General features: G+C 39.1%; 2 protein-coding genes across 12 annotated transcripts in view; one reads left to right on the plus strand and one right to left on the minus strand.

Moving 5' to 3' along the window:
• The window catches only part of LOC144090669 (immunoglobulin superfamily containing leucine-rich repeat protein 2-like), a 51,827-nt gene extending 30,607 nt beyond the window's left edge, over positions 1–21,220 (minus strand). The window contains exons 1-4 of one of the 5 annotated variants that reach the window (XM_077622399.1): positions 20,835–21,220; positions 20,439–20,650; positions 17,710–17,882; positions 8,875–8,915 (exon numbers count right to left, since the gene is read on the minus strand). The gene's annotated coding sequence lies outside the window, so the exon portion shown is untranslated. Of the gene's footprint in view, positions 1–8,874; positions 8,916–17,523; positions 17,631–17,709; positions 17,920–20,438; positions 20,651–20,834 lie in introns of those variants that run through there. The other 4 variants (XM_077622382.1, XM_077622406.1, XR_013305479.1 and 1 more) reach the window with 4 other exon arrangements.
• mpped2a (metallophosphoesterase domain containing 2a) overlaps positions 20,149–23,063 on the plus strand; it is a 37,759-nt gene continuing 34,844 nt past the window's right edge. For 2 of the 7 annotated variants that reach the window (XM_077622425.1, XM_077622474.1), the window contains exons 1-2: positions 20,149–20,616; positions 22,634–22,896. In XM_077622425.1, the coding sequence (XP_077478551.1) occupies positions 22,784–22,896 (113 nt within the window). In that variant the 5' untranslated portion in view covers positions 20,149–20,616; positions 22,634–22,783. The other 5 variants (XM_077622442.1, XM_077622451.1, XM_077622433.1 and 2 more) reach the window with 5 other exon arrangements.

The raw sequence follows: 23,063 nt of genomic DNA on the forward strand, positions 1-23,063 counted from the left end.
CCTTGAATATATATCTCATCTGGTGCTCTTTTGGATTACAAAAAAGCCATTTTCAAGATGCCTGATTTAAGACTTCGAGAATACTAAATGTATTTTTTTAAACCTCCTCTTGATTGCTGCTGAATTCATGAACGGTTTCTTGGTGAATTACTACATCAAATTTCACTTGGTAGTGGTAAGTTTCCCCTAGTTGATCAAGGAGCAAATTCTAAGACACAATCAAATCTCCAAGTCCTGCCATTTTTATGAAACTAAGACTTCTTCAAAGAACCTTGACTTGAGGGCATTATCAAGATCAAAAGTGTCTCTGTTCTGTTCCACAGGCGACCAAGAAACTATTGTAATTTCCTAGCCAGTCCATATTTGTAACTACTCATTCAAATATCAGACTTTTACATTTGGGTGGAGCTCAGATGTCAATTTTCTGCTGCTGGTAGTTCTTCAAAACTTTGCCAGCCTTAGCAACAGTAACTATGAGAAGCAGAGGAGTGTGGAATGTCAACCTTTCTGCTGGAGCTACTTATTGCTGATTGTCTTTCCGGGTATGCCTGTGTGCAGCCGCTTCTCCAATTCAGTTGTACACAATAAAATTCAGAAAAAGATACACACCTTTTAAATGCAACAACAAATCATTTGTGTTGTATTTTATACTAAACTTCTCCTATTGAGTCATGGTGACCTCAAGTCAATACCAACTTACTTTGATTGAAAAGTTTGTTGCCATATAGACAAACAACCCTTTTTCATAAGGTCAATTGTGGGCAATTCAGAATTGTTATGCAATCTGACCTTGGTCTAAGCAAAGAAATAAAAATAACCTTGGAGGCCTAATTTAATGCACAGTTCACACTGCTGAAAATATCTGTTGTCTTCCTACAACCCAATTTTCTCTGTATATGTGGGAGTCTATATAGCTAATCAATGGTGACCCTGAGAGTAAAGTCAGTTTGAACCTTTTTTTGTTGTTGCTTGTACACATTTATATTGTGATATTATCTCTATTTATCATTTTTGTTTATTGTTTCACGTGTACATTTGTACATATTATATGTGTGGGTATGAATGATTATCCACATAGGCATTTATGTATGGATTTTTTTTAAAGTTAGGCACTTTGAAGATAACGGGTCATAACATGCATGGTAGACTGGCTATACTGTTAATACAGCCCAGGTTTTATATTTCTACTTCAGTGGCAATCAAATTTAAATTCTCAAGTAAATGCAGATCAAGCAAGCAATAGAAAAAAATAGTTTCACTACTGAGCACTTCTAAAAATAGTAAATGCCTTCATCCGTCCCCAAATATCTAAAAACCAACTCACTAATCATCAATGGCAGATTTCCAATCCAATCTTCTGGAGGTCACAACTCTTTAATTATCCAAACAGGTCAGAGGTCACAGACACTTATCATGCAGCATAGGTCAAAGGCCATCCAGGGAGGTCAAGGCAGTAGCGAGGCATATTGGGAATCGGGTTGTAGATTTTGCTGCGCGCTAACTAGACGTGATTAGTGTGAGGCATTGGGGAGTTGATCATAAGCAGAGACCAGACCTACAATGTCTGCCATGTGATTAAAAGCAGGCCGCTGAATGTACAGTAGCAATAAAATGTCTCAAGGAAAGATACATTAGGTTAAATCATTTGGGTCATTTTTTTGTAGACGTTGAAATTCATTCATTTTCTGTATGCATGCAATGAATAATAATGACAGAATAATGCATGTTAAATCACGGCAATTTCCCATACTATCACCACTCTGTTCACCTTCTATGATCCCCATTTTTCTTTCGTTAGACAAAACGTGAACATCTTTTTAGAGTTGATATTTTAGGATTACTTGAGTTATCCTGATCATAATTTTACAATTAGGAGATGATCATAAAACTTTACTGGAATAACAATACAAAATAAATAAAGACAAAAATGAGATTTTAGAAAGGGCAAATCATAATACGTATATATATGTATATACACGTATTTACTCGCATATAAGCCACTTTTGTCGGACAAAAAAATGATGACTGAATCGAAGGTACGGCTTATATGCGCATAAAAACACGACATGCTAAAAAAACTGTGACGCCGTGACACGATGATGTCACGAAGGAAAATGGCGGCGTGGGCCGTGACTTCACGACGCAAGGGAAGGCCGATACGGTAAGAAATACACGAGAAATTGTAAAATTCAAAAATTTCAAGGGAATTTTCAGGGTGCGACTTACACGCGCCGGCGGCTTATATGCGAGTATACATATATATATATATATATATATATATATATATATATATATATATATATACATATATATATATAGTTAACGCCAAGCCCACTCGTCACGTCGCCTCGACATGCCCCATTTTGGTCATCAAAGCCCCAACTTGAGTGTCACTTGACAACCAGGATTTCACTCTGCGTCTCGGGCCATTTATGGCGGCCACAGGAGTGTGTACGGTGTCCAAAAGTCCAAACTACTACGGCAGGCTGATAAATAATTGCGTGTTAAAAAAAAATTAGAGGCGACATAGGGAAGTTGCGTTAACATCGATATTAACGTGTTTAACTGACCACACTAATATTTAACATGCCATATATACCAGATTTAAATCACCATAACACCCGTAGAATTGAGCTTAATGAACCAAGATGTATCCTTCTCACCAACTCTCAGGTCGAGTGTAGGACGTTTTAATCTTTTTAACAGTTCAGCCTTGGCTGATGCTTCCACGCCATTCTATGGCGTTCCTAAGCATATCCAGTATAGAATTGCTAATATGGTGCCACAAATGCATAATTATATACCATGTATACATAATGTCTGCAATAATTTGTGAGTCTATGTAGTATTCATAACATCACATATGTTGTGTGTCAATCCTCAATGGAAAGCAGAGGTTGCCTACGGAAACAAAATACATTGTGGTGGTGACCTTGAGGGCTTCTTGTTGGTGTGTAGGTATGTGTGTACTAATAGCACACATGCAAATTTCTTAGATAAATTGTATAAAAATAGAAAATATTATATTATATTGGATTCATAGATTTTGTCTCATTATGTTTTGGATCTGGAGTTTATCTTCATAATTGTCACTGTTGTATAATTGTTATTTTAAAAATTACTTCTCAAACAAACACTGACAAATGGAACATATCAGCTCTTTGACACACTCATTTGGAGTCAACTAGATCAAGGAGAAATGTAATCAGGGAAATATTGTCTATTCATTCAATCCGCCATGCAAGAGATTTTAGAAATAATTGAGTCAATGAGAATCAGAGCAACGGTGGGGTCCTCATTACCCAGGGGAGTCAAGTTACACTTGTACAAACAGCACATACACATACACTAACTGTACTGAGTTAAACAATCATTCAGCACAGACAGCATTAACTGCATTAACTAATAATCATTCGAGCTCCCAATGTGTGTGTGTGTGATCTGCTTTCTTTAGGGGTGTATCCTCAGGTCATTTGCACGTCAGAAACACCGGGTAATTTGGTACATGCACATAAGCAAGTAATTTTGAACGAGGTCGTGTTGCACTGTTGTTATGCATGGCTGACTTCCCTTTAAATATGGTGCGCTAGTCGTACACTACCTTGACATAGAAAAGAAAAAAACGGAGAAAGTCCAAACAGACCACTATAGGCAGATTATGTAAAGTTGGCTAGGGATAACTCTGCTCTGAAGTAGAAACCCCTTTTTCCCAATCTCCATGTTCTCATTCTCCTATTTTTCTATTTGAGTTATATTTGATTCTTGAAACTCTGTATTTTCAAATAAAATCTTCGAAGCAGACTGGCAGAGCGATTAGCACCTTCCCTCACAGTTCTGAGATATGCATTCAATCCCGAGTGTGTTCAGACCTTCCTGTGTGGAGTTTGCCCGTCCTCTTGCATGGGTTTTCTCTGGGTTTCTTTCAAACACATGAATGCCATGCTAGTTGAACACTCTAACTTGCCCCCTAGGTATAAGTGTGAGCATAAATGGTTGTCTGGTTTCCCTGTGTACTTTGATTGACTGGAAACTAATCAACCGCCTGCTGGCCATAGTTGGGTGGAGTAGACTCGAGATATAAGCGGTACAGAAGACCAATGAATTAATCTTTATAGCATTGCGCTCTGACACTGCTATGGGATCGAACTTAGTCTCAAACCGTAACAATACAGTATGTGCACCACTGAAGTATCATCATGCTACAAGACCTTTGCAGGTCGGGGTATCCATTTCCCCAAGCATGGATATAAATAATGGGAAGTCTGCTGTCCAGTGTGATCCCAACTCTGCTGACTGGGCTGTCAGGGGGCTCAGCAGCAGCATCCAGGCAGGCTGCCTCTCACTGCATTGACAATTTATCTCTGTGACTCGGATTACGGTGGCTGTCCTTTGATAGTGTTACAGTCTCACAATATATCTTCCCTTTGCAGCCAAGTGATGCCACAACAGGCAGCTAAAGAGTCTCACTGGTCAAAATGAGAATACCCTAAGAAGCCTCACCAGTATTTCTCAAGAGGGGGGTTATGTGCATGCTTGTTTTAGTCGTAGATAAAATAGCGTTGGTCATGTTTCTTTACAGAAAACTCAGTGACCATGATTCAAAGGGTGGTAAGAGCAGTCATTTGCCTTTTGTTTTCGTAAATAGCTAAAAATGAATCATGGGGATGCCAAATTCCTTCCAAAAGAAATGTAATGTTGGAAGAATTTTAAAAAAAGGATTTAAGTATGGTCGAACATTTTTTTATGTTCTGAACAATAATGAATAAAGAGAAATTTCTGGAAATTCTGATGTGTTCTGATAGCAGGTATAAAACCAGGTTTATTTATACATTTAAAAAAAACATCCAGTAGCAAGAACATTAAACACATTTCAAAATACAGAATAGACTTTTTTTATTCTAGCATTGATGGTAAAGACATACTGATCCTTTTTCTTAAAATCAATGTGCTGTTTCTATTTGAACAATAATGTCCAGATGTCACTACATACATACATTAACTAATCACTTTTGCTTCAGGTCATGGGTCAAGCAGTTTAGTGAAGTCCACTAAAATAGTTGGCTCTATACAATATATTGATATATCTTAGTGATGTCATCTGACCTACTGTTGTCCCTTTGACCTGCTTTGTGTTTTAGAGCCTTAATGAGCCATTGACCTCATCTCCTCCCACATCACCCTTTACACCCATTTTGACCCCACTCACCCTTGGTGAGGTCATAAGCCTGTTGAAATCTAATCACTGCTTTTTAAAAACAATATCTTTATGTCTATTGGTTGGCAATGTCATTTTCAGGACAACCTCACGTCACAAAAACAGACATAGAATACATTTACAAAACTACCAATATTTTGCAACATTGGCTCTCATTTTGAGAATAAATTACAGAAATATTGTTTATTTGTTTTTTTACAATGACAGCTCCTTTTAAACACCCTGTGTCATCAAACACACCGAACAACGCTGACTAATTGAAAAGCCCAATAGCATTAACCAGATAAGAACATTGGCAGATTGACTGGAAGTGGATTGAAATGCAAGTATTGACACTTAAAAAAAAAGAAATTACTGGATTTTATTTGAAGATTGCTCCACTTTATTAGTGCCACTGAAATTAGACTAATTGCAAGACGTTTTTTTTGCTAAGTAGTGGAACGATGGTAGAACCTGAAACACAATATATTTGAAAACGGTATGATGTGGTTGTCTTGTTTTGTTTTATTTTAATTCAAGCATTTTTTTTTATGATTTGTACATTGTATTTGTTATATGGATGCATGGAAAAACTTTAATTCATCTATTTGTTTATAGTAAACATCGAGACGCAACGCTGATTGAACACAGAATGGGTTTAATCACTCCAAATGTCTGTAGGTATGAGTGTGTGCATGATTGGTTGTTTTTTCCCGCTGTTCTGTGGTTGGCTGATGACCGATTCAGGGTGTTCCCCACCTATTGTTTATTGTTTCCTGGGATAGGCTACAGCACCTCAGCGACCCTCATGAGGATAAACGGCATGTAAGATGAATAAATCAATTAATTGACATACTATACTAAAGCAGTAAATTATATAGACATGGAAAGCATCTTTTATACAATACGACAACAATTTAGAGAGAGACCAACATCTTAATGTCCTTTTTTGCAATTTAGCAGTGAGATGGCCTTGGTTAACAAAGCTACAAAGTATTTTGGAACCAGTCATCCAAATGCTGCGGAACTATATTCTAGAGGCTACAAGGGAGAAAACAGTATTGATGTTGTGAGGTGCTGTTGTTGATATTATCGGTTTCGGATATGAATCACTTCTGGGCATGTCCTTGAATAATTGTCCAAAAAAGATCTTTTATGCTGTCCTCACCATTCTCCATATACTCTTCCAGTCAGGTGTGATGAAGCTCTGCTTCAGAACATCCACTGTTACAACTCCTCTCTTATCCGGTCCACCACAGTAGTGGTAAACTTCACAATAAGGTTGTTGGCCTCAGAACATGTCCCTATGGCGATTGTGTTCTGACACTAGAAGTGTTGTAATCAACCAGCATCCGTCAGTCAAGAAAGAATGGGGTTGAAGCTCTGGGGTCCTAGCTTGTCTTCGAAATATTGTGCCATGATGATATCAAATAATATAGTGAAGTCTAGGAAACATCTGAACATGAATGTTCTTATTGTCCAGGTTTGAAAGGGTCACCTGAAAAGCGGAGGAGATGGTGAACTCATGTGAGAAATTGCGGAAGGTCGGCTAACTGGAGGTGGCTGGGAGTAAGTGTGTATGTCTGGGGGGGTACTGGATATTATGAGTTTCTTCACCCGCATAACAACAATTAAAGGTGCCCTTTACTCATGTTTCAATATGTTAAACTGTTTCATGAATAAGATAGGAGGGTGTAAATAGAGCATTATTCTGTTAAGATTTTGCACTCCTGTGCGAGAGCTGGAGGATGTGGCCATTTGGTTAGAAATTGTGCCATATTACCTAAAGAATAGCTGCCCAGCATAATAACTAATTCCAGTCTGACAAAATGTAAGATATATTCTGTCATGAAATAACAAAATTTAAATTGTGCTTTACCAGTCATAAAGACGACATAGTTATGGGAAACTGTTATTCATTTCGTAACATTAAAAAAAATCATAAATATCGTAGTAACATAGTAATATAGTAACACCCCAGAATGAACCCAACAATCTCAGTTATGAAAGAAAATTTAATCGGATAATAAAGGCCATTGCTGTTTCCATTTAAAACACTACCATTTATTTATAGGCTACAACTAGAACATGGCAATTTGTTGCACCAGCTCACATGCGCCCAACCAGAGGACAAGCGCTGCAAATAAATGGATTGGTGAACTTCAAAAAAATAATATTACACATAAAGAACTTTAGATTTCTGTACAATTGCGATATATGTTACCATTCCCAATGTTTTTTAATTAAATGTCAGTTTGCACTGAGCATTGAAATACGTGCTGCTCCTCAAACTTTGAAAACTTTGAAACTTGAAGCCTTAGTAGAGCAGCAAAGTTTGGGAACCACAGATATTTTGTGCGAATGCATGTGCGTGTGTTTGCAAGTGCATGGGGTTTCCTGAGTTACACTGCCAGGGTCACCTCTGCAGTGTCTGGTGAACACCCTGCACAATGCGCCACCTTGAGGTAACAATAACTCTATTGTTGATCCAGACAATGATGTCTGAAGGGGGGGGAAGGGGGGCTGAAGGAAGAGGAGGGTTAAGGGAGCAGGCGGATCAGCAAAGCCTTAGCACCTGGTGACGCTGGATAGTTGTTAGGTGGGTGAGGGGGTTTGGAGTGGTCACAGTTCATCAGTTACCAATGCCATCTAAGCACTATAGAAATCTGGTCAGAACCCCTGACCCAATGCAGCATTTCTTATGATCTCTGAAAAGAAGCATTCCTCAAAGTTCCTGCATAAAAAAAGACTAAAATAACTGAGGAGTATCGTTCAACTTAACATTGTCATGGATCTACCTTAAGTAGTCGTCTTCTGTTTAGAATTTTTTTCAAAATACTGATTCAAAAGCGCACAAAGCGTAGCTCAGTTTTGATAAAGTTTAAGACACATGCAACAAGACTTCCAATGCTTGCATTTTCACTCTTTTTATCTGATTGAAAACAAAATAAATGAATGAAATCCACAACATTTTGTACACCTTCCCGTATACACTATGACCTTGGTCATATTTGTAATTCAGGTCTGCATATTTGACAGCTGCTATTACCCTCAAATTGAAACTGATTTAACACAAAAACAATGAATAAAATCAACAAAATTATGTAGGACTTCCCTTATACACTACTATGTCCGTGGTCATATTTCTATTTCGGTTCTGTGCAGATTACAGCTGAAATTGAAAGTGAAAGTCAGTAGTTAGCTTCATGGTGTATCCAAATCAGGTGTTGCAGGAAATGGGCATCCAATTAGGGACATATTTCCGATTTCTTTCCCCAGAGACAACAGGTTTCTGATTTTTTTTTTCTCGGTAAGCACAACTGATCCTAGTTAGGGTAACGGGGCGCTGGAGCCTATCCCAACTTTTTCGGTGCACTACACTCAAATATTTTCCTGTCTTTTATCCCCAAAATAAAAAACTTTAACTTGTACACAGATATACAGTACTTCATCATTCAAACAGCAAATACTAACACATAATGACTTTTTTCTTCAGCAAACACTGCTGTTTGAAAGCTCTGTCTGAACATCAATCCCAAGGCCAAACAATGAGTGCTGTTTGCCTTGATGGAATTCCTGTAACAGTTTTGTTACCCAACATTCTTGCATTCCAGAAATTTGCATCATTTTATCTTTTGTGGTGGCAAGCAAACATCTACGTATATGAATGTGAGGATTACCACAGATGTCTTTTTCTCTCACTCTTCGTCTTGTCAGCGGTCTTGTAAAAGAAAAAAAGGGGGAAAAAAACTATTAAAAACCTTTGTTGTGCATTGCAGTATAAATCATTTACTGGCTTTGCATAAATTTGTGTAATCTTCTTGGGGGCTGGGCAATCTATCTGATTCAGTGGACACCAGGGAGGAAGCATTGACATTGTATGCCAAACATACATTAATGTTTTGTGTGGAAAAGAGGAAATCTAGAAGCTGTTAATTACAGTAAAAGATTCTATGTTTGTTCAGTGTCTGTAGCGGCCATAGCAGTACATACTTCAAACATACCTTTTTGTATGTAAGAAGATTCACAATGTTGAGTTTCCAAATTCAAATCTTGGAAAAATCACCCAAATCTCAAGCATATAGAAATACTTAAATGTCTTTCTTGCCCTGTCCAATTCAACAGCACCATGGATGCCATCTTGATATCTTTGCTGTAATTTACTGTAACCAGTCTTGATAGTGTTGACATATATGTCGACCCCTCACTGTTCCGCATTCGAACGCACACCATTAACTTGGCAGGCATCCGTGCTAAACATTAAATGACTGCAAACCAATTGGAGGATGTCTTGTGCTCTAAAATATTAGGAAAGCATGGAAAACATGACTACAAAATCTATATCTAAACACAGTACACATATATACTCTGGTTTCCTTACACATATATAATGCATGCATGCATATACATACAAGGTTGATCGAACACTTCTAATTTGCCATAAGTGTGATTGTTAATATCATATATGCCACAGGTGTCCAAACTATTCCACAAAGGACCGTGGTGAGTGCTGTTTTTTGTTCCAACTGATCAAGCATGGCCAGTTTAACCAATGGGTTCTTCAACAAGGAGCACCAGACTGCAATCAAGTGATTACACTACGAGATTGGTGAAAATGTTTCTTCTTACATGTGTGGTATACCTAAGAGTTCTGATTTGAATGTACATTTACTTTCGTTTTGAAACAGAGGCCAACAGTTTGCTTTGATTGGTTGTTGATCACTCGGGGTTGCCCCTCACCCCTGTCCAGGTTGGATTGGCCTTGCCCATCCACAAATCCTGTTTGGTGCATCCTTCTTTTGTCAGTAATTCACACGCTATATGCCCTTACTCTGTGATATAGATGGACAGACACACACTTTCACAGTGCAGTGACGATGCTTCCGTGACAGTAAATCATTGGAAGGCAGAGTGCCAAGCTCATGTGACGGATGATAAAACATGCAGAGGCAGGCGGGCTCTCCTCTCTTAATACCTCGACGGGCTCTCCTGTTTGTCAGGGAATATCCTGACAGTTATGTTCCTATGAAACGCTCACCCTTTCCATGGAGCTGACAAATTAATTTGTTTGCTAACGATCGATGTTCAGAAGATTGACAAAAAGAAATGCAGGAAAACTTTTTTATACAGTTGTGCCTTGATGTGAGAGTTTAAATTGTTCCAAGGCAGCCAATAAATTAATTTTCGGATGACAGTTTTGTATTTTTTTTAAATAATTAATTTTTTTGTGTCGTAAATGGAGCAAACAGAGCATCGTAAGGGTCCATGAAGGCGCTAAACATACACGGGGTCAAGAGGATGAGTTCATTGTGCTATTTTGAAACGCCGGTATGTTTTTTTGGTAAAATGTCACTAAACAACTTACCATATTATCATTGATTGGCATTTTTTTTACTGCATTTCAACGATGCAGAAACCTTTTTCATTTAGGTCTTGTTCTCCGAAGAGACGCCTCTACGGATGCTTTCTGTACACTGACATTTGCTAATTATTTGCTAATTGAGGATTTCACGCCCACTGAATACCAAAACTAAACTCCATCCAGTCCTGCACAGCCACAAAACTTACATTTATATTTTAGTTAGCTACATTCACAAAGAAAAATGCCACACATTGTACAACACTATCTATCGTGTTTGATATCAAAATTAAAAAAAACCCGGCCGGGGAAGTCTGTTCTCTGAACAAGAGTCCTCCATGAAGACACATTTATGGTTTGAGCTCAGAAACCTAATTTCTGCATGACAAAGAAATCTTAAAGAGGGTCATCTGTGGTTTGAGGACAATAAGTGATGATAACGTTCATTCATTTTCTCTACTGCTTAACCTCAAAAGGATTGCAGGGGTGATGGAGCCACCCCAGCCAACTATGGGCACCAGACAGGGGACGCCCTGAATTGGGTGGTAACCCAATCGCAGGGCACAAGGAGATGGACAACCATTCACACTCATACCGAGGGGCAATTTAGAGTGTTCAACCAGCCTGCCCTGCCTGTTTTTGGGATGTGAGAGGAAACCAGAGTTCTCGGAGAAAACCCATACAAGCCCGGGGGAGTACATGCAAACTCCACACAGTGAGGACCAACCTGGGATCAAACCCTCAATCCCAGAACTGTGAGGCCAACATGCTAATTTGAATAATCTGAATGTTTTGAAAATTGTTAGTTTCTCTCCATGTGATGACACCACTGGCACATTTCAACAAATCTCACCCTGATGAAAGTCCCATTGAAGCAAAGGAACTCAAGCTGTGACCGATAAATTTTTAACAGAAATGTTTTCCCCACCAAACTTTAACTTTGATTAGTGTGTATAGAGGATGAACATGAATATTTAATGACAGGAAAATGCTTAACATTCCAAAATAGGTTTTCAGACCCTTCCACTCTGCATGTTATATGTCTAATCTGTCTCTACTAGCAATCAACATGATTACAAAGAAACACCCTCAAAATTAAAACATACCATGGAAAAAATATCATGATCTTTCACTCTGCCTCCTTTGTCCATGGTGGCAATTTGCATTACTCTCTATTCAATGAAAAATAAATCCCCAGCTTTCTAAGTGCCAGAGAGGTAATAATGTGGGGTAAATTGGAAGGTATTAAAACGATTCACACTACTAAAATGAAATGAGTTCGAAGGCAGGTTCAAGGTAAAACAAGAGCCACAGCATGAGGTCGTGTTGCCTGGGCTTTCAATCAGAAACACTTCCTCCCTCGGCTGTTCCAGCACTCTCGTGACACACACCCAACAGACAAAACAATGTCAGATCACAACAGCCGATTCGGCTTCGGTTTTACACACATACAAATACAGACACACACTCGCAAATCACTTGCCAGGATCATTTTGCACGTTCTCTTTGGGAAAACCCATCAACTTTCACAGCTGGAAACACAATAACAAAACATCCTAGATGGTAGTCCTTCCTAACATCCTCGCACATACACACACATTTATCGATACACTCTAAGAAGTAGTGGATGTATTCTAGCTATCTAGCCAGTATGGTGATGGTACACAGACAAACAAACGCACCCCGCATAGAGATGGGAGGTTCATGATGCAAAGTATTTCCTCCTAAATTGTTGTCGCAGCTTTCCATGGTATTTTGCAGGGCATGAAGGTAACTATGGTTATGATAACCTAATTTCACATTAGTGATTTGGACATTGTAAATAGGAAAAAGACATTTATAATTGGCATTTGATCGCAAATGTTTTTAGGAAAAAGATAAACTGACGTACTAATTAAAGCCAAACTTCTCCTTGACACTTTGGGTGTCGCTACAGTGTGTCATCATTTTCATGTCACCTTATCTACTGCATCTTCTCTATCAAATTAACTGCTCTCATGTCTTCCATCACCACATCTATGCAGCTGCTGTTTGGTGTTCTTCTCTGTCTCTTCCCTGGTAGCTCCATACTCAACACCTTTATACCAATATAGTCATGATCTCTTGTTATGACATGTCCAAACCATAGAAGTCTGCTCTTTCTAGATTTGTCTCCAAAAACATCTTGCCTTTGCCGTTTCTCTTTTGCTGTTCACAATCTGGTCACTCAAAGAGAAAACGTCAACATCTTTATTTGTCTTCTTGTCTTCTTTTGAGCAGTATTGTCTCTGATCCCTACATCATGGTTGCCTCACCTCTGTTTTATGAGCCTAACCCCACATCATCAAACATCGCACACTTGCATCTTGTACTCTTGCCATCTCAATCACTTTGTAGGTCGTTTGCTCTTCTCGTTCTACATGAGAATCAGGAGTCCACTTCTCTTTCCTATATAATCCTCAACAGCTATATTTTCATCGACGCTATCTACTCTGCTGGTGGAAGATATTGGTAACCTGACTCACATCGGACCTGGTCAAGAATTTGTTGGACGCATGCTGATTGTTGTTTTACACCTGATGTTATGGGTGCCAAAACCATCTGAATTTAATTGAGTTTGGAACTGGTTTCTAGTTTATTTTGGCATGGGTTGAATTGATCAAGAGCTTTTGCATATTTCCAAACAAACAAAATTGTTGTGTTTCTCAGGATGGAGTGCAGCATTCTTTTCTTGTTATCTACATTCTGCAGTTGCCAAATGCAAAGAGTCATTGCACAATAACATTGTTTCCTAATTCAGGGATAGAATCCATAATGTCTTTTCTATTTTTATTTGAGAAGACTGGAAAGGTATATGCTTGTGATTGAGAAACTGCAGTATTCAACTCTCTGTCCATATTTACACTGGTTATGTATTTTCAGACAAAACTTTGGGATATAGCACCCTGGTTTTGTTGCTAATTAATCATATCGCACAATTGGAAAACCTTTCACATCTACATGCACGTACATAGTCATTGAGTGAAAATTGCATTGCTATTCTATATTGTTTACAACTCGATTACCAAGGACACAGAAACCCCACTACCAAGTGCACACTGAAATATGGACAAGCGAATATGCAATCTTCACACCGGCAAGTTGAGCCATGAAGACACAATTCCCCATGTGAGGCAGATATTAGTGTAGTGCCAGGATGCTCATATCCATCCCTGATAATATAGTAAATAGTTTAACAAAGTACAGATTTTTTTTTCCATTTGACTTTTGCTTCAGTGAACTGAATCCATTCTATTAAATGTCTCTCACTGCTGTCTTCCTTCTCTCACTCCAGTTCATTTCTTTTCACCCTGTGTCATTGCCCTCTTTCTGTCACTCTGTTTCCTGAGTGTGTTTCAGTGTTTGGAAGTTAACTCCATGCCACGCTGCCAGCTGACCTGCTGACATGCTTTTGTGCCTTTGTTTTTCCTTGTCTTTGCTCTCAACCCCCTGTTGGATCAACATAAGCACACACAGAAAACCCAGTCGCCACAAAAAATACAAACTAAACCTGAAAATAACACCCAACCTTTTGGAAATGTTGAGTTCCACAATGAGAATGGCATATTTTAGAATGGATATAGTATATCTTACAAAGACTCACTAATTTTCCACACCATTTATGCTCCTTGAGTCAGTCACAGGAAACATACAGAGACGGACTGAAGGATACACATTCACACTCACATCACCACCGGTAGGAATTGATCTTACAGTATTTGTGGTGGGTTTCATGGGAATGTAAAACTACAAAGTGACTGTTAACTGCTCATGAACATTCAATGTTTTATGAGTGTAATCCAACTCTACTTAAATCTTGCATTGAATCTTAAAATGTACATTCAACATACACACACGTAACAGTTTTTGCAGTGTGATGACAGACTAAGTTTTCGAGCACGAGGCGGGGGAGACCCTGAATTGGTGGCCAGCCAATCGCAGGGCACAAGGAGACAAACAACCATTTACTCTCATACTCATACCAAACGGCAATTTAGAGTGTCCAATCATCCCAGCATGCATGTCTTTGGAATGTGGGAGTACCTGGAGAAAACCCACGCAGTCAGGAGAACATACAAACTCCCCACAGGTGGGCCAACCCATATTTGAACCCAGGACCCCAGAGATGTGAGGCTGACTCACTAACCACTCATCCACCAGGTTGCCACTGATTATGTTTATTAATTTGTAAAAATATGTCCATTTATTTTATTTTTATGGGATCTAAAAATATTTATTTGATATTGGATTTACTATATTATTCATTCATTTTCTGTTTCAGTCATCCTAACAAGGGTCCCAGTGGTATCCCAGCTAACTATGAGCAGTAAACGGGGGACACCCCGAATTGGTTTCCAGCCAATCGCAGGGCACAAGGAGCCAAACAACCCTTAACACAGACACACATACCTAGGGACAATATGGTGTGGTCAGTCAGCCTCCCACGTGTGTTTTGGGGTTATGGGAGGAAACTGGATTAGCCGGAGAAACCCACATTGGGCATTGGGACAGGCACTTAAATGTATAAGAGTGGGATTTAAGCAAGATTTTACAGGGAAAAGCGCCCCTCATAATATAGGAAAATATAATATAATACTATACTACTATACTAACTAATATAGGAGAATATCTGTGCAATCCAAAAGTGTGCTGCTGCATGCCTTCTCTGAATTAACCATATGGGGGTATAACAGGCCCCTGACAGCTTACAGGTGGTGAGAACGTCCCCAGAAATAAGGAGACTACAATGGAATTGCTAAGGTCTCACTGCAATACAGTGTTGTCCTCCTGTGAACTTCAGCGAATCAATTGGTGTGATTTAATACACAGTTGCTTCACATAGAAAACAGCCAGGCTTCTAATTTATACACTATTGATTGTTTCGCACAGATACACAAAGAGAGAGGGAGCAAGGCCAGCTAGATTGTTTGTAATGTTTGGGTAAAACCTCCATCTCTGGGGTAATAAAGTGGATATATTGTTGTATTTTTACACTGGTCCAGTTAAAAAAGGTTGGAAAGCATAACAAGAGAGAAAACTTATAAGAGAGAAGCTTGTTTCTTGTGAGCCTTGGTCTAGCCTTTGGCATAGAAAGTGAGCCTGCATATTAGTCTGTCTATCACAACACAGTGGGAGAATAGAAGTTATACTCCTGGCTATCAGTGGGCTCTCTTTCTCTGTTTCTTTTTTCCCTTCAAACACTCCTTTCTTCTCCTTGGGCTTCACTAGAGGAAAGCACTTTGTGTGCTAATAAAATTAACTTCTTCTAAGCATAGTTATTTTTTCCTCGCTTTGCCCATTACATGGAGAATTGACTATTGAATTTTCAGCTCATTTCTTAACCCATGCCAGGTCCCAGCGGCGGTTTGGTCTTTAGAGTGCTAAAAGGCTCAGAGGCAAACATTTTAACCTGTGTGCTTCACAAAGAAATAAACAGTAACAGCCCTGCATACCCTTAATGGCAATCTTCCTGCCTCCCATAAATCTGAATGACATTAACATTTAAAATCCCAAAGTCCTGCCTGTCCGTGGCTGGGGAGAGAGAGCGAGAGAGAGAGAGAAAAGAGAGAGAAAGAGAGAGAGAGAGAGATTCCTCAATTTTTATTCAGCTATACACTTCATATTCATTCCAACAGTCCCATAGATAAACATAAATATGCGAGTCTCGGTTCTATTAAATGGCATAGCGATGGTTAAGTGAATATCACCTGATGAAAATGTTCACCCTTTCATTTCTCACTCCTACTAAATGTGTTTCATTTAACCTGATCTGGATGTAAAGCCAATTTACTTTCTGTTAAAAGGTCGTAAAATACATATCATAGTATTTCCTTAACACTCGGCATAACATTTATTTTTGGAATGCATTAATGTGATCAAAGCGACATGGGTTGGAATAAAACATTCATGGCAAAAGCTATTTCCTATGTGACATTTGGTCACCTTATCATCATCACTTCTCTGTATGCAAGGGGTGGAGAAAACTGGTCAAATGTTTAAATGCAGCCTCGCTACATAAAATCTGAAAGCCATTTTCACATTAACACCCGCTGGCTAGTTGATGGAAATGCCTTTTTTTGTGTCTGTGTAGATAAGAGAAAAGTCAAATGGAAATGACTAGCAGGTCCGTTGTGGCGGTGTCGAGTGTGCAGATGGGTCTCGGAAATTGAAGCTTGTCAGTAGATTTACGGAAAAACGCAGTTCTGCATGAACTAGCATGTAAATGTGGCAGACCCCTAAGATGAGTCCATTATGGATTGGCCTGGGCAGCCTCTTTTCAAAAAAAAAATCCCATCAGTGTATTTGAAAAAATAATATAGCCTCAGCATGGATAAATTAATTCTTTTTTTTTCCTTACTGATTTGAATCTCTGTTGAACTCTGTGGTGACGAGCAATTCAATTAAACTGCCCCCGGATGAAAATAGAAAAAAGGAGAGAACATCATTCATTTTAACGCATAACTGCAATTTTCATGTCAAGCATAACAATCCTAATTTTTACCAAATGGTGTTCAGAGTCAATTAAAAATACATCTGACACATTACTATCTTAAAATATGCGAGATTTATAAAAAAAATGTACATAAAAACAGTTATTGACAAACAATGAACTGGCCAAAATACATTTAAACAAACAAATGGAAGCCGGATCTCTAGGAATCAATACATAATGGAATGAACAAATAATTAACCATTTAAACTCCCGGAGCACCTTGCTGTTTTTAGCCCAATTCTGGTGGCAGTGTTCTCCCATTGTAGGCAAAGAGTTGGCCCATTTCATATTGTGTGAAGGACTCCCACAGGTGCTCATTAGTATTGTTTACTTGTAAACCCAATGGAGCCATGTTCTTTTCTAATCGTAGATCTGATAACACCTTCTATGCCATGGCAGAATTTTCCTACATACACTTCCTGTGATCTCATGAAGAAATCTGACACGTCCACACGTCCATACTGTCTCTCACTGTCCAATTTTTTGACAAATGTGTAATGTAGCATTTTGTGACCCAGCTTATTTCTCATGAATTTAGATTTTTAACATTTGTTATAATGTAATAGCTTTAAAAAAAGAATGGAAGATATTGTTTTAATTAACAATAACAGCAGTAGCCAACTGATAATATTGGGGTTCACTCACCTGACTTCGGTGCAGGCAAGTGTGGGATGGATTCCTGCTTGATGGCAGCATGATTGGGCATGCGAATGGTTGTCTGTCTGTCTCTGCTCTATGGCGGACTAGCGACCAGTCTAAGGTGTTGTAAGCCTTTCGCCTGAAGTTCGCTGGGAAAGGATCTGGCTACCCCCGCAACCCTTGTGAGGATACAAGGTACGGAAAATGAATGAATATCTGGAGTAAAAGTAGACAAATCAAACATATAATGTAAATTAATTGCATCATATTCACAATTTGATGGCAAACTTTGACAATCATATTGAATATTTTTATTGGTAAAAAAAAGTTGTATTTTTAAGAATCCGTTTGAAGTTCTGACAGTTGTGCAAATGTACGTGTGTATATATATATATATATATATATATATATATATATATATATATATATATATATATATATATATAAAAATTAATTTTTAATTTATGCAATTCTTAATATAGTAGTTCCAATAGAGGGCTGGGAGAGTAACAGGACTATAATCTGGTTTCTTGTTTCTTCTTATAAATTATTCATTCAATTTCTGTACCACTCATTCTCACAGGGTCACGGGGGGTGCTGGATCCTACTAGAATGAGACCATTAATAAACCGGGAAAACCATAAAATGTTATTAACAATGAACTACTATTTAAAAAACAATATTTTAAATGCAGTGTTTATATACTATATAACTGATGTTTTGTAAACTGTAAAAAAAAGTTTTATAGTATAAACTGTTTTTTTAATTTTAAAAAATACTATGTGTTACCAGTCTGATGGTGGTGATTACAACTGGAATTTGAACCTTTGTTGTTATTGTAGTCAGGTGTGCTGACAACTGTGCCAAGCATAGCATTTAGCTTTCATTTTTTTATTTCATTATTTTACAGTGCAAGTTGAAAGGAAGTGATTAACAAATAAAGTGCAGTGATGTAACTACCAACACTAAATCTGGTTACATAGTTGCAGTTCAAAAAAAAATCTTTATTCTTATAGTCAGTTTTTTAAGATGAAGCCTTTATTTTCATGTTTTTCTTGCTTTTAAACAGTAAGATTCTGTAAGAATTTTACCCCCAAAAATGTTTTCGGTCTGTCCACCTACCAAAAATGTCTTTAATAAATGGTAATTATTCATTTTGGAGAGGTGAGCATGTTTATTTTGTATAGATTTATTTATTGTAATTGTAACTGATTATAATATTACTAGACAATACATTCTTCTAAACCCCACCAACCTAGTTTATGCCTACCCTCAACCGGTCATGTAACAATGTGGGTGTTCCCCTCCACTTAAACTTGCTCTCTCAATCAACCAATGGAATTCTTAATCCCTAAACCCTACCCTTTTTTGGTCATTTTGCCCTAAACCCAATTTCCATGTATTTATTTTCATTATTATATTTATTTCTATGTTGTTTCCACAAGGTACAATTGGCATTGGTTTGTGATTATAATTTTATTTATGGTTATGCGCAGGATTATTTGGGGGTGGCAAACAAGTTAGACACAAAGAGCAAAAATTTTAAACTGAGCGTCAAAGAGCCACACCATGCAGAGATGATTGGCGGTCCCTTACATTAGAAGCAGCATAAAAAAATCCAATCTGCCAAATGATTTTTGAAAAATAATTTATTATTTGTTTTAACTGGCCCTGATGAATTTGAGTGTTTTAAGAGAGAGAAGAATAGGAGAAAACTGAAACGGGGCAAAGAACCACGGTACGGTATATACAAAATAAAAGAAGCACAAAGGGAGCCTCATGTGACTCTTAGCCGGGAGCCGCATGCGACTCGAGAGCCCTGTGTTCGCCATCCCTGTAATAAATGATACCATTTTTAAATGGTCTGAAAGGTTATGAGCCACCATGCACCAAAAGAAAATACATATAATATATGAAAGGATTTATGCATACATAGTATGCCGAAAACAGACGTGAAAAAAACGTATTAAAAACACCCATGCACACATGTTGTTATACTTGCTTACCTACCTACCAGTCTACCTACCTACCTGCTTCCTACCAACCTATTCCTTCCCAACCTGTCTACATACCTACCTACTTCCTCCCTCCCTATTCCTTGCCAACCTGTCTATCTATTGAAGAATATGACATATACGTCTAACACTATCTACCTGCTTCCTACCTCTTCCCTACTAACCTCTCTACCTACCCACATGCTTCCTACCTACCCATTCCTTGCCAACCTGTCTATCTATCTACCTGCTTCCTACCTATTCCTTACCAACCTCTCTACCTACCCACCTGCTTCCTACCTACCCATTCCTTACCAACCTGTCCATCTATCTACCTCCTTCCTACCTGCCTACCAATCTTCAATTTTTTTCAAACCTCATGTTAAAGCAGCACTTAACGCAATGACTTGCTCTCGCTCCCACCCTCGCGCTACCCTCCCTCCCACCGGCGCAACTCTGCGCGTGTGCCCGCCGGTAAGGGCGCGCGCACGGGAGGTGGCTGGAGGTTGTGCTCGCTCCTGCTCTCTGACCCCAGTGGCAACTCCGAATCACTACACTCTGCGCCGTCTGTGGGAGGCTTTTTTTTCTTCTTTCTCTCTCTCTCTTCCTCTCTCTCCCCCTCTCTCCCCCACTCCCGCCTGTCTGTCAGCGTCTCTCGTCCGCCTCCCCCCTCGCTCTCCTTGTCTGGATCTTTGCACAGAAGCCAGCCGAGGTCCCACCGGGTCGAAGGTTCTGCCCTACCTGCACCATACCTCTGCCTGCCCGGACCGCCGCCGCGCTCTTCCCCGCCTGCTCTCCACTCTGCTGCCGCATGGACCCTTGCCTCTCCGCCGCGTAGAGGGCGACCCCGACCCGACGCTCTTCCTTCGCCTTTGACTCAAACAAAAAAAAACAAAAAACAAAAAAAACCAAGACGAAGGTATAGGATCCTTTCCTCTCGAATATAAAAGCAACTAAAGAGGGTAGAAAGGGGACAGAAGGACAACGTTCGCTGATAGCCTTTACAAAGCCATCGTTTTAAGGTGGTTTGTCATTTCCGTGGAGGAAACAAGAGGTTAGCTGAGGGGCTGTCTTGACACCGACCACCTTCGGGGGATTTTTAGGAGACCCGGGACCAGAGTTCAGGACTAAACGTACCTTTCAGTTTGTCTCTCGGTCGCTAGTGTTTAGCCGCACATAGCACACACATCGCCAGCGTGCTTGACCGACGGGGTCAATTTATTCGCCGTCACCTCCTTTTTTATTTTTTTTGCTTTACCGGGGTGCTTTCCAAGCGGAAAGTTGAAGTCTATGCGGTTTGCGGTGCACACTACACGGACACCAAATGTGTGCGTACCGGCGTCACGGACAATCGGTTCGAATGAGGAGCTGCGAGGCAAGAGAAATCAGATTAGGAAAAAAAAGAACTGTCGGGGAAGGTTTAGCACGCTAGGCTAGAGGGCTAGTCGTTGCTACTGTACTGTAGCCATAATGTGGAGATAGTTTCAGGAGCTAAGCGCGCATACGTACAGTATGTACACGCACGCACGCGCAGGCGCGCGCACGCGGGCGTATTGATGCATAGACACTGTTCAACCATTGCTGTATGGCTTGTCTTTTCCAAAAAGGCTATTTGTTTTGAGGTGGAGGATTGCAAGAATGGAAAAGTGTCAGCTATTGCATCTCGTTGTTTTCTAATCAATTGGAATCATTCAAAGGGATTTGTTGCATTTGCTATATATTGTTATTGGAGCTCCTATGGAAAAGAGGCATGGTGCAACTTTTTAAGAGGTTTCGATTTTAAATAGTAGTACAACTGTAGAAAAATATATATTTTTGCCTTTGATTTTGAACATTTATACTTGATCTGCAAGTTGGGAACCTTATTGGCATGAAATTGGCCAATGAAAAAAAATTACACATTGAAATATTGACCCCTGCTGTATTTGGCAGAAGTGAGTTGTAGTTAAACATAATGATAAGACACATTTTCAGATGACCTGGAATTAGTTATGTAAATTGCTATGCATGGATTGCTGTAGTTACAATTGACATGCATTTTGATTTAATATAGTAAATGCATGGAACTATTAAATCAGCCCAAGAGCGGTTGATTTCTCCCCCAAAATGGACAGACTATAAATTGAGGGCAGTCTTCTTTTTATATTTTCCCAACCCCTCTAATACTGTTGTGTATGCATCAGGGGCCGTCGTATAAAACACGTGTCAAATCCTTCACTTCAGTGGACACTTTACGACCAGTCAGGGAGGTCAGACAGGAGGGAAGCTCAGGGTCCAAGCAGACACTACCGCGGTGAGTGACTTCTGGAGATGCATGGCCACGCTTCTTTTAGCTGCTTTTTTTCCGTTAAAGACGTTAATAATTGATTTTGGCTTCTTTAAAAAGAGTTACAGTTATGCAAGAATATTTTAGAGGTGCCCACATGGGATTTAGTGCAACAGGGCAATTTTAGAAGGAAGGGAAAACAAAAGTGAAATTTATGGAGCAGGGGTATTTTGTCGAAATCACAACAGGCTGGGTTTCTTTTTTCTTCTTCTTTTTATTATAACATTTTAATGTCATGTTTTGCAACTGCTATACCAGCTTTATGTTTTATTAAATGTCAACAGACTAGTACCGGAATACATTGCGTGCTCATCCAAATCCATTTTCTTTAAAAGCAAAGCAATTACAGGCAGATGACAAGTCATGATTTGTAGTTTCCTGAGTCTTTTGCTTATTGTTTTTACTTTGTTCTTTATCGGAAGTGTATTTTATCATGCATTTAGAAATTATTATGAATTGTGTTTAAACATTTGTAGTTAAATACTTTATATGCAGGTATATTTGACTTCTTATAATTAGTAATAAAAATAATAGTTTGTATTTATCTTTTGTTCATTTTTCTCCCTTGCCTGTTACAGCCCTCTAAAATCTTTTTTCCTTTTTCGTGCAGCCGGCAAAAGTGTTGGGTCGGTGTTTGCTGTCGCAGCTGCTGTGGGTGACTTCCTGGGCTTTTTCTGAGCCACTCCAAAGGATGTCCGCTGCACGCATCGCTGCTGAATCCCGGTGAACAAACGGCATCTCATGTCCTCACGTTGGAAGGATGGCTCATGGCAAAGTGACCATCACAGTGGATGAGTACAGCTCCAACCCAACGCAGGCCTTCACACACTACAATATCAACCAGAGCCGCTTCCAACCTCCACACGTCCACATGTAAGTACACATGCCTGAAAACAAAACTTATTCCAACTGTTTCTTGCATAATATTGGAAAAAAACAAATCTTAACACTTAAAGACACACTAGTTTTAATCAAGTTAATATTTTACAAAACCAAAACCTTCTAATGCAGTACTTTTTGTAACTGTAACAACTGCTTAA

Source organism: Stigmatopora argus, chromosome 2, assembly GCF_051989625.1.
Source record: "Stigmatopora argus isolate UIUO_Sarg chromosome 2, RoL_Sarg_1.0, whole genome shotgun sequence".
In the NCBI taxonomy this organism is placed as follows: domain Eukaryota; kingdom Metazoa; phylum Chordata; class Actinopteri; order Syngnathiformes; family Syngnathidae; genus Stigmatopora; species Stigmatopora argus.